At 44.9% G+C, this 12,683-nt stretch overlaps 2 protein-coding genes across 2 annotated transcripts in view; one reads left to right on the forward strand and one right to left on the reverse strand.

The window, feature by feature from the left end:
• The window catches only part of e4f1 (E4F transcription factor 1), a 36,543-nt gene extending 31,681 nt beyond the window's left edge, over nt 1-4,862 (reverse strand). Inside the window, exon 1 of the mRNA XM_043711739.1 lies at nt 4,617-4,862. Coding sequence (XP_043567674.1) covers nt 4,617-4,680 — 64 coding nt within the window. The 5' untranslated portion in view covers nt 4,681-4,862. The remainder of the gene's footprint in view (nt 1-4,616) is intronic.
• Nucleotides 4,863-8,179: 3,317 nt separating this feature from the next.
• Nucleotides 8,180-10,910, forward strand: LOC122560399 (phosphoglycolate phosphatase). The gene is made up of 2 exons (XM_043711030.1): nt 8,180-8,847; nt 9,912-10,910. Exons 1-2 carry the CDS (start codon nt 8,247-8,249, stop codon nt 10,232-10,234), a joined length of 924 nt encoding a protein of 307 aa, XP_043566965.1. The 5' UTR covers nt 8,180-8,246; the 3' UTR covers nt 10,235-10,910.
• Nucleotides 10,911-12,683: the final 1,773 nt, after the last annotated feature.

A 12,683-nucleotide genomic window follows, 5' to 3' on the forward strand; every position in this document is an offset into this window, starting at 1 on the left:
TCCTTATTAGTTGGCAAGTGGACTCCTTATTGGTAGAGGCATTGCTATGGATAACGTGCCAATTAATTGCGACACATTTGTATCTACTAGAAGCTGCATATATTAATGAACAGGCCCTGATCTTTGGAAAGATAACATGTGCACTCTGTACTTATTTCAACACAACAATATAGGCGACAGCCATTCTCTGCTTCATTTTTCAGAGCAAAGTCAATCTGTCTGAGCTAAAATTTTAAAAAAATTTGACTGACTGCCCGCCATTATTAGTTAGCACATTTTTCATGGCAATGTCCCGAGTAATCAGAGTACAGTAGGCAACCATTCAGAAATTTCCTCTGATGCATTTTCCCTTGACTTTGGTTATTCTTGTGAATTATCCTAATCCATGCAAGATGAAAAGCTTCAACAAATTGCATCATTTACAGAAATTCCTAAACTCTGTACTACCAAGCGGCTATTCATATATTATTTTTAATTGATTTGCAGTGAATGAGATTAATATTAAAACATTGGACATCTGGAAAGTTTAAGCAGCAGAAGATTGAAAACTAAGGTTCTCTAGCTCCACTGCTGGGAGTAGATTACAATTACAGAATGACAAGTATAAGCAGCTTTCATTAAGACACACTTGCCTTTATAGTGAGATTTTCACATCACTGGATGTTCAAAGCACTTTACAGCCAGAGAATTACTTTACGAAATGTAGTAACTGCTGTAATGTACCAGCTGATTTGCAGTCAGCAAACTCCCATAAAAAGAAAAGTAATAATGACCAGATAATGCTTTTTTTGCAATATTGATCAAATATTCACTAGGATGTCAGGGATCTCAGTTCTTCTTCATAAAAAGCTTCTTTTTAATTCGTTCTTGGGAAGTGGCCACTGCTGGCTGGACTAGTATTTGCACATCCCTATCCAGCCTTTAGATGGTGGCAAGATACCTTCTTGAATAGCAACAGCCGATTTGGTGTAGGCATACCCACAATGCTTTTAGAAAAGGAGTTCCCAGATTTGACCTAACGACATTGAAGGTACAGCAATAGGAAGATGTGTGGCTTACAGGGAAACTTGCAGGCAATGTTCCCAAATATCTGCTGCCCTTGCCCTTCGTAATAGTGACAGTCATACGTTTGGAAGATACATTCTTAGGGGACTTGGTGAATTTATGCAATGCATCTTGTAAATTGTATCAAGAATCCCTACAGTATGGAAGCAGGCCATTCATCCAGAGTCTACACTCGACCCTCTGAAGAGCATATCCCATGGCTAATCCACCTAGCCTGCACTTCCCAGGACACTGGGCAATTTTAGCATGGCCAAACCACCTAACCTACACATCTTTGGACTGTGGAAGGAAACCAACATAGACAGGGGGAGAATGTGCAAACTCCACACGGACAGTCACTCAAGGGTGGAATCAAACCCAGGTCCCTTACACTGAGACAGCAGTGCTAACCACTGAGCTGGTGTTTTATTTTGGAAATTTGCAATATCCTCTCCTCCTGGTCCATGCAACCACATCACTCCCTGTTACATCGCACCCCTCAAAGTGATCAGAAGTCCTTCAATTTGATAGTGATGTCTAATCAGGGGTGAGCAACTGCCCTGGGTCTTCATGTGACTGTCCTGATTTTTGAACACATAGGGCAGGTTGTCTCATGAGATAATGGAATCTGGATGACAGGATTTGCTTCCTTTCCTTGTCTGCTGCCACTTTGCATCAATAAGACATGGGGTGCAAAAGGCCAATGCAATCTGATGGACAAGTCATCAATAGGCAGCAAGCTCTTGCCAGATTTTCAAAACATTGCGCCTTACAAAAATGGCATCCACACTTGTGCCCTCGATAACAATGATGGACGGTCCAGAGGCCTGTCCCTGGACAAAAGCCTGTGGCTGTCGTCCCATTTGGTGCAAATGGGGGCCCAGGTGTTTCTTCTTGAAACTTGCACAAGACACTTACAAACTCTCCCCTTCCACCTGCTGATCCATTTCATTTTCACCATTTGCAGAGCCAAAAAAAATTCCTTTGTCCATAGCTATCGCTCACTTGGCACATGTGCACTGCTGCTACTGAGTGTTGGGGGTGGAGAAATTGAATGTTTATGGATGTGGTGCCAATCAAGCAGGCTGCTCTGTCCCGGATGGTATCAAGTTTTGAGCACTGTTGGATTGGAGCAGCACTCATCCAGGGAAGTTTTGAATTGAATTAAATTAGCTTTATTGTCACATGTACTCACAAATACAAAGAAAAATTTACAAATCATCACTTATGGTGACTTGTATCAGAGAGTACTCCATCACACTGCTGACTTTTACATTGCAGATGGTGGACAGACTTTGGGGATTCAGGTGGTTAGTTACTTGCTGCCTCATTTTGAACCTTTGAGTGCTCTTGTTGCCATGGTATTTATATGGCTAGTCCAGTTCAGCTTCTGATCAATGTAACTCCCAGGATGCCAATAATGGAGGATTCAGTTTTGGTAATACCATTCAATGTGACCGGGTGATGGTAAGATTCTCTATTAATGGAGATGACCATTGCATGGCACATTTGTGGCATGAATGTTATTTGCTATTTGTCAGCCCAAACCTGGATATTGTTCAGGTCTTGCTGCATTTGTACATGATTGTTCCAGTATGAGGAGCCACAAATGTTGCTGAGCATTCAACAATCATCATCGAACTTCCCAACTTCTGACTTTACGATGGAGGGAAGGTCATTGCTGAAGCAGCTGAAGGCAGTTGCACCTAGGGCTCTTGTGGCACAGGGGTAGTGTCTTAACTCTGAACCAGGAGGCCCAGGTTCAAATCCCACCTGCTCCAGATGCGGATAATAACATCGCTGAACAGATTGATTCGAAAATATCCACCCTGTGGAACTCCTGCAATGCAGTCCAGGAGTTGAGACAACTGACCTCCAATAACTGCAACCATCTTCCTTTGTGTCAGGTACGATTCCAGAGTATTTTCTTCGCAATTCCCATGTACTCAAGTTTTGCTGGGGCACCTGCTGCTACACTGTCAAATACAGCCTTGATGTGAAGGGCAGTGACTCTCACCTTCCCTCTGGATTTCAGCTCCTTGGTTTGAATCAAGGCTATAATAAAGTAATGAACTGAGTGGCCCGAGTGAAACCAAAACTAAACATCTGTGAGCAAGTTATTGCTCTACCAGTGCTTCATAGCACTACTGATGATCCCTTCACTGATGGGAGTAGTAAATGGCCAGGTTGGTTTTGCCAATACTTTCTTATCAATCTGTACAGAGATGTTATTACACACTGAAGGCAGGACTTGAACCCAGGCCTCCAGAGCTAGCAGTTGGGACACGATCACCATGCCACTAGAGCCCTCCAGGTTGTATTGTCCTATATTTTTTAAGTGCAAGACTCACCTAGGCAATTTTCCACATTGTTGGATAGATGCCAGTGTTGTAGTTGTACTGGTGCAACTGAAACATACATTTCAATACTGTATTAATTGTGTTAATGGGCACTTTTGCATTCATCCAAACAGGAAGATAAAGCCATGGTGTAACATTTCACCCAAAATATAGTAAGTCTAAAAGTGCAATGTTCCCTATTATACATACAGGTATTAGCATTTATAATTTAAAAACTGACATGACAGGGAAAGTTACTTTATAGGAGAAAGTGAGGTCTGCAGATGCTGGAGATCAGAGATGGAAATGTGTTGCTGGAAAAGCACAGCAGATCAGGCAGCATCTAGGGAACAGGAGAATCGACGTTTCGGGCATTAGCCCTTCTTCAGGAAAGGGCTCCCGAAACGTCGATTCTCCTGTTCCCTAGATGCTGCCTGACCTGCTGCGCTTTTCCAGCAACACATTTCCATCAAAGTTACTTTATAGGCAGGAATACCACACAGATGCAATATCCATTAAACATGCATTATAGCTATTCCTTCCCACGTCCAAATAGTGAATCTGTAACCATTGAGAGTGCAGATCTGACCTGAGAAGTTTCTGCCTTTAAGTTATGTTTTCATTGACAACTGCCATCATCCAAGTCTGACTGGTTGTGGCCAATATGATTGTATTCAGTCTCAAACACTCAATAAACATGATAAGTGGTATAGAGTAGTGATGGGAGGGGAACAGATATGGACAAAGTGTGATGTGTTGAAATGTACAAATAATAACATGCTCCTCAAGGTACGAATGTGAAGTACTGCAACTGGAATTTCAATTGTAAATTAAAAAGCCAATGGACCCCCATTTCACGATTTGTCACCTGAATTTATCATATCAGTGGGGTATAGACAGGGGATAAGTGAGAAGACGAGAAGGTGCAATGGAGGTGGGACATAGTTTGCGAGAGAGGAAAGTTGGGCATAAAAAGTACAAGGAGTCCACGCTTTCTCCCACAAGGAGTAGGTGGTTAGAAGGTCGACATGGGGGCTTGATGGAGATGCTCGGAGACTGTTACTGAGAGTCGCCGGGTAACAGGATGTAGAGACTCCCTCTTTAACAGACCGCCCTTTAACCTCCAGCCCTGCCAGACTGACCCTAGACTTCACTAAGGCCTAACGCCTCAGATGTTCCACTGAAGCCAAGATCAGGGCCTGTCCTGGAGCCTGAGCCAGGGTGTCACGTTACCTTCCTCCCCAACGCCACTCGGGGACACCACAGACTGCCTCTCTGCCGTATTCTCGGAATTCATCAGGACTTCCTCTCCCTTGTCGCAAGGACCACAAAATGGCGGTTTACGACCTGCCGCCAAAGGTGGAGCCAGCGGTGGAGCGGACACGCGTCACTGCGGCTGCGCAGACTGAGGCACGCTGGGAAATGTAGTTCACTCATTCATTGTGGAACAGAGTACAATTATACAACACCAGGTTATAGCGAGCGACCTGATGAAGGAGTAGCGCTCCGAAAGCTAGTCATAGAGATGTACAGCATGGAAACAGCCCCTTCGGTCCAACCCGTCCATGCCGACCAGATATCCCAACCTTCCAAATAAATCTGTTGGACTATAACCTGGTGATGTGTGATTTTTAACTTTGTCCACCCCAGTCCAACACCAGCATCTCCTCATCATAGTACAATTACCAATCTCAGTTTCATTTAAAATTATAAGTGAAGGGGGATGGAGTCTTGTAGGTTGATCTCTAATATTTGTTTTGTAATCAAATTAATCACATTAATTGAAAATCTCAGTTATCGATGAGATCCGATTATATAATTGATTGTTCAGTGTTTTTTCCTGCCCAGCGAAACTTGACCAAATCCCACTACTGCAGTGGAGTGTACTGAAAATGCACGGTTGGTCGACGCTGGTGTTATAAACAATTTCCCTGGGATTAATACCCGCATCTTGGAGACTAACTCCATGGGGATAAAATGAGGGACACCACCGGAGGACTAGGTGGGTGTCTGCTGCCAAGATTGATGGGAAGGTGTTCAGGTGAGGGTGGTACAGTATCGGCAAGATGTGATCACAGCGGTGAGTGGAACAAACAACGCTCGAAAAACTGGGGAGGTGGTGGACAGGTTCAGGGAAGAGTCCAGCTTAGATTACCCTGCGCAAGCCCTCCCCAGCTCAATTAGCTGAGACGAGGGTACATAGAAAACACAGAATGGAGTTCGAGGTTCAGGCGTATCTCAGTAAGATCTGGCAGAATCTAAGAAGAAAGTTAACATTTCGAGTTCGGTATGATTTCTTCAAAACCTAGAGAAAACAACTTGACAAATCGTACAGTTGTTCAGCAAAGATGTTTCTCTCCAGTATCTTACTCAATTTGAATATAATAGCTACAGCCTTTGGTCTTTGTATTATTTATTACAGACAGTTGCTCTTAGTAGCTATGAAACTATCACCCATTGTGGTAAAAAAGAATCTGGGAAAGGTAGGCTGGCCTATATTCATTGGAGCTCCGAAGAATGAGAAGTATTGAAACGTTCTGAAGGGGCTCCACAGCAAAGTTGCTGCAAGGATTATGTCCCTTGTAACAGAATCCAGATGGGAGTGAGGCGGTTTAAAAATAAGGATAAAATCAACGTGATGTAGAAACTCAGCAGGTTTGGCAACGCCTGAACTGCTGTGCTCTCCAGCACCACTAATCCAGAAACTGGTTTCCAGTATCTGCAGTCATTGTTTTTACCTAGTTGATTTTAACCCTACTGCGAATCCTTTTGCAAGGATGCCTGCCTTGAAGAAGTTTTCCTCCTCTCTCTACAAGAATCTCAGGGAGTCCCTCTCCCAAGTCCCAGGTCATTTCTTCTGCCCTGAAGCTCTTCAACCATGTCCTGAAACAAACTCTCTACCACAGCCACATTTGCTTTCTCCGTAACCAATTCATCCCACACGGACTCTGGACCACCTTTAAACCAGCATAGTTTGGAGCTGAACAGGACAAACAGTACAGACTACAGATTCAAAAACACCAGCAATGGTTCTCCCAACATTTCAACTCTCCCTCTCACTCTGCCGAGGACATGGAGGTCCTGGGCCTCCTTCACCGCCGCTCCCTTTCCACCAGATGCCTGGAGGAAGAACGCCTCATCTTCCACCTCGGAACACTTCAACCCCAGGGCATCAATGTGGACTTCAACAGTTTCCTCATTTCCCCTTCCCCCACCTCATCCTAGTTCCAAACTTCCAGCTCAGCACTGTCCCATGACTTGTCCTACCTGCCTATCTTCTTTTCCACCTATCCACTCCACCCTCCTCCTTGACCTATCACCTTCATCACCTCCCCCACTCAACTATTGTACTCTATGCTACTTTCTTCCCCCCACCCACCAGCTTATCTCTCCACCCTTCAGACTCTCTGCCTTTATTCCTGATGAAGGGCTTTTGCCCGAAACGTCGATTTGAAGCTCCTCGGATGCTGCCTGAACTGCTGTACTCTTCCAGCACCACTAATTCAGAATCTGGTTTCCAGCATCTGCAGTCATTGTTTTTACCTAACATCTATGGAGACAAAGTTAACGTTGAATCTGATATGATTCTTTTAGGTTTCCCCAGCACTTTGTTTTTATTTCAGATCCCCAGTATACACAGTCATTTTGCTTTTATTTGCACGTAGCTTGTATATGGAGTAAGGTAGCTGAAAATGTGTTGCTGGAAAAGCGCAGCAGGTCAGGCAGCATCCAGGGAACAAGAGAATCGACGTATCAGGCATAAGCCCATCCTATGGAGTAAGGTAAACAAGCAGTAGGCTGGAAGAACACAGCAAACCAGGCAGCATCAGGAGGTGGAGGAGCGTCCTACTCATCCATCTTGGATTCCAGTAACTGCAGTTATTTTTAAGTAGTGAGACGATTACTCCAATAATGGGTGGGACATATGTGAATTGACGAGGTAAAAACAATGACTGCAGATGCTGGAAACCAGATTCTGGATTAGTGGTGCTGGAAGAGCACAGCAGTTCAGGCAGCATCCAAGGAGCTTCAAATCGACGTTTCGGGCAAAAGCCCTTCATCAGGAATAAATGGATGATGACCAGTGTGTAGGGATCTTGAGTGTGGTGCTGGAAAAGCACAGCAGGTCAGGCGGCATCAGAGGAGCAGGAAAATTGATGTTTCGGGCAAAAACCCTTCATCAGGAATGAGGCTGGTTTCCAATCCCAGTTCCAACCTTCCAGCTCAGCACCATCCTCATGACCTGTCTTACCTATCCATCTTCCTTCCCACCTATCCACCCTCCTGTCTAACCTATCACCTTTACCCCCACCTCCATCCACCTATTGCACTCTCAGCTACCTTCACCCCAGCCCCATCCCGCTCCAATATTTCTCTCCACCACCCCCGGGGCTCCTTGATGAAGGGCTTTTGCCCGAAACGTCGATTCTCCAGCTCCTCGGATGCTGCTTGACCTGCTGTGCTTCTCCAGCAACACACCCTCAACTCTAGCCTGCAGTCCTCACTGTGGGCGGGTTGGGGGTCGTGCTCTTTCTATGAGGGGGCGGGGTACAATGGATGAGGGGCGGGGTCCTGGCGGGCGGTACCTGTCGGTTGCGGTGGTAAGAGGGGACTGTCAATTTGGGGCGTGACCTCGGCAACTGCGGGCGGGCCCAGAGTGGTGGGGGCGTGACCATAGTGTCCGGGGCGGGGCTCGTGTCTGGAGCAGCCTCTGACCGTTTGGGGCCTGTCAGTCTAGGGGCGGGGCTCGTCGTGTCTGGCGCGGGCTCTGACCGTTTTAGGGGCGGGGCTCGTCGCCACTGGGGGCGGGGTGTGACTGGTTACTTCGCCGGTTCCGGAGCAGGCGGCCTCCCCACCTTGGTCATGTCTGCCGGTTGTGTTCACTTGTCCGGGGCTCTCTGCTCAGAGGTCCTGGCGTCGGTCGATACCTTGTTGTTTGATTGCGATGGGGTGCTGTGGACAGGGGACAGCCCGATCCCCGGGGCCGTGCAGTTAATTAACCGGCTGCAGGAGCGGGGGAAGCGGGTCTTCTTCCTGACCAACAACAGCAGCAAGAGCAGGCAGATGTACGGGGAGAAGCTGCACGGCCTGGGCTTCCAGGCTCGCCCTGAACAGGTCTTCGGCACCGCGCCCTGCGCCGCACTCTATTTACGGCAGGAGGCCAAGCTCCGAGGCTCCGTCTACCTGATCGGCGGCGCAGCCCTCCGCGGGGAGCTGGCGGCACAAGGCATCGTCTGCTCGGGCTCTGGACCCGGTCCGGAGCTCACCCCTGGACCCGGGCCCACGCAGGCTTGGGCGGCCGAACCCCTTGATCCGTCTGTGGGCGCCGTGCTGATCGGCTTCGACGAGCACTTCACTTACATGAAGCTGTGCCGGGCCGCCCGCTACCTGCGGGATCCCTCCTGTATCTTCCTGGCCACGAATACCGACACCCTGCTCCCAACGGAGGGAGGTGGGATCCCGGGTAAGAACTGACAAGAGGAACAGAAGCACTTGCAGAAACCGGGCTTGGAGAGCATGCCTCCAGTGAAGGATTGTGCAAGGCGACTGGATTTCAGGAAGTGAACAAGTCAAAAGCTGTTGTTGTACCGTATTACTCTGTGGTGTTTTGGAGATTAACTTTCAGCGGAGTCTATAATTTATTGGGTTTAATTCTCAGTCTGAAAACACCGACAAATTAGTTCGGAAAATTGCATGTTAGAGTCAGTTAGCTGGTGAAAATTGCGTTATTGAATCAATTGAGCACACTGAAATAAGATTAATCGGCCTCGCCAGTTTCAAGGCCATATCGATGCTTATATTATGAAATTTAAAATATGGCGATAATGTTATTTCACGGTTCCAACAGCACTCCATCAGTACTGTCAGCTGAAATCCAACTGCGACATGGCCCGTATTTGCTTGATGTTTGGCTGAGAATTGCTCCAGTTAGTTTTCTGTCAGTGAACACTTGCTTGTTCGCTATGTTTATTGTCCTGAAGTTTCTACATTAGTAGAGTTTGGGACTATGGATTAATGTCTTCGAGAGAAAGTGAGGGCTGCAGATGCTGGAGATCAGAGCTGAAAATGTTGCTGGAAAAGCGCAGCAGGTCAGGCAGCATCCAAGGAACAGGAGAATCGATGTTTCGGGCATAAGTCCTTCTTCAGGACTATAGATTAATGTACTGTGAAATTAACGAGCAGAACCGGTTCTGCTGGTTTTTCAAGTCTACTCTAAACTCATGGCTCTACCAATTATTAGACATTTGTTATCCCCAACCCTGCTGCCACTTAGTTTCTTGAAAGTAGCAAAAAAACTCAGGACTAATAGAAGCATAATTTGGGAAATTCCTCTCTGATCCCTTCACGTAATCAATTAGTTTTTCTATGACAATGTGACTTCCTATTTCAACTGATTAATTGTCTCAATAGCTTTGTATTAATACTCTAATATCAGCTCCTATATTTCCAGTGTTATCCCCTTAATCATGTATCCCACTAAGTCCATAGTTATGATAGCTTGATACTAATCCTGTTCTCTCTCCACAGGCACAGGCTGCTTGGTGAAGGCAGTTGAAGCAGCGTCAAATCGCACGGCTCATGTCATCGGCAAGCCCAATGCTTTCATGTTCGATTGTATGGTGAAAGAGCATGGCATTGATCCAAGCAGGACAGTAATGGTGGGAGACCGGCTGGACACTGACATCCTTATGGGGTCCAATTGTGGCCTCCGCACCATCCTAACTCTGACTGGCGTTTCCACCCTAGAAGAGGCAATGGCCAATCAGAAAAGTGACTCCCCTGATGACCACAAGCTGGTTCCCAGCTATTATGTGGGCAGTGTAGCTGACCTGCTTCCATCACTTGATTGATAAAATCCTGCTGATTTTATGCATGGGTTTTAATATATTATCATCTGTACTGTACAATCACTATTATGAATACCTCAGTGCAATGATGAGTGTTAAATGTTTTTGTATAAAGTTTATTTTAAATAGCAGTCTGCAATAATCATGTTGTTTCTTCTAAATAAGGCTGAAACAAAAGATGTATTTCAGTGGCAAGCCAGATGCACTTGTCTGTAATATGGCACATTGGGGTGGTAGGGTGCATCTTGTCTGTACATAATACTACCTTTTCTAGGATGCAACTTTGGGTGTTATGTATCTGACAGGATGTTTTTGGATGCATTTAATCAAAATAAAGTGTTACTGCTGTTCTGTTGTGATGCTGTAGTACTGTTACTTTCAGGGATTGATTATATTTTAAATGAAACATTGGATTTTAGAAGTGACAAAATTGACCATGGATGTCTATCATGATGTGCTAATGTTACATTATCAATGACACATTGTTATTGTTGTCCACAGCCATAGACTGTTGCCTGTATTAAATACTGTCAACCTTGAATAATATGTTTTAAGAAAACAAAGTAGCTCTATTAATTTCAGCTTAAATGGTGTGAGTGCGTGCATGACTTAATCTTTGATTTGGATTGATATCTGATTTGATGTTGAAAGTTCAATATTATTAAATGGAATTCTATTATCTTAGTCTTTGGATGAATTTTTGATCTATTTCTGGGTTACAGAAGAACATGCATAGGACCAGCTATAGATCATTCAGCTCCTTGAATCCAGTGCATTTTGTAATTGAGATTATGGCTAATCTTCTACTTGAACACCATGTTCTTGCTCTATTCCCATATTCATTGATTTTTTTTTAAATGGAGAATCTTATCAATCTCAGTTTGAATATACTCCCTGACTAAACCACTGGGCTGCAGTATTCCAAGAATTCACCACCCTGTGAGTGAAGAAATTTTTTCTCCGTTCTAAATGGTCTGCCCCTTACTTTGAGACCACATCTCCTAGTTTTTGACTCCACAGCCAAGAGAAATCTCCCTACATCTAACATCTATGTACACTGTCAAGCCTTTTAAAAATGTTGTGTTTGAATGTGATCCCATTTCTTTCTTATAGATGCTAGCAATTATAGCCTCGCTCTATTTCATCTTTCCTTAAAAGACAATCTCTCCATTCATAGAGTCATAGAGATATACAGCAGTGAAACAGACCTTTCGGTCCATCCCGTCCAGGCCGGGTGCTGGCAGGTGGGACTAGATTGGGTTGGGATGTCTGGTCGGCATGGATGAGTTGGACTGAAGGGTCTGTTTCCGTGCTATACATCTCTATGACTTGTCTGCTTCATTGCTTGCTCTACCTGTAACTTATGACTCATGAACTAAGACACCTAAGTCCCTTTGAAATCTCAATTACAAAATGCACTGGATTCAAGGAGCTGAATGATCTATAGCTGGTCCTATGCATGTTCTTCTGTAACCCAGAATAGATCAAAAATTCATCCATTTAAGAAATATGCTGAATTTCAGTTTTTCCTACAAATGGGATAAGTTCATGTCTTTCTACATTGTAATCTACCAAATGTTTGCACAAACACTTATCCTTGCCAAATCTTGAACTGTCCTTGCATCCTCCTCACAGCTCACACTCGTACCATACTGAAAATAAGAAGTGCTACAGATCACAGTGGGTCAGGCAACGTCCATGCAGAGAGAGAAAGCAAGCTAATGATTTGAGTCAGAAGCATCTGGATGTTACCTGACCTGCTGTGATCTCCAACCTTTTCTGTACAGATTCCAGCATCTGCAGTAACTTGCTCTCACACTCATAACTAGTTGTGTATTATGTGCAAATTTGGAAAAACCATATTTAATCCCCACGTCCAAATAACTGATATAGATTAGGAATTACCCAAGCATACATCTGTTTTTACTTCAAATGTCCAGAATCTGCAGTATTCTGTTTTTACTCGGCTTATAGAGGGCATGCTGAGGGTCTTGCCATTTCTTGATTCCTGTGGCCATCCATGATTTGTCCAGTTGCAAGTGACTAAAGAATGCTGCAGCTATTGCTCCTCTTGAGTTGCTGCTCCAGTCACTATGCTGTTGAGGTGTAGGATGCTGCATCCTTTCCTAAGTGGTCCAGTCAATGTCCATATTGGAAGGCAAAGTTAAAAAGCACACGAACCAGGTTATAGTCCAACAGGTTGGATTATAATTTGGTGTTGTGTGATCTTTAACTTTGTCTAGCCCAGTCCAACATTGGCACCTCCACATACATGATGAGACCATGGCATTGTACAATGTCTCTGGTGATAAGGAAATTTGTTCCTATTGGTATGCAAAGGACTTCAATGATTCGACACCCGGTACAGCATAAGCCTCTGCATTTGGTTTGCTGGTTTTCCCCCTTTTACAGTGCTGATATGACAAATTCAGTCAATGGTTTTGCTGTCACT

This window comes from Chiloscyllium plagiosum, chromosome 21, assembly GCF_004010195.1.
Source record: "Chiloscyllium plagiosum isolate BGI_BamShark_2017 chromosome 21, ASM401019v2, whole genome shotgun sequence".
Classification (NCBI taxonomy): domain Eukaryota; kingdom Metazoa; phylum Chordata; class Chondrichthyes; order Orectolobiformes; family Hemiscylliidae; genus Chiloscyllium; species Chiloscyllium plagiosum.

Excerpts from the sequence above, each read along its gene's own strand:
- LOC122560399 (XM_043711030.1), top strand. The coding sequence starts at position 8,247 with ATGTCTGCCGGTTGTGTTCACTTGTCCGGGGCTCTCTGCTCAGAGGTC. Across the intron at positions 8,848-9,911 it reads GGAGGGAGGTGGGATCCCGG|GCACAGGCTGCTTGGTGAAG; the intron begins GTAAGAACTGAC and ends CTCTCTCCACAG.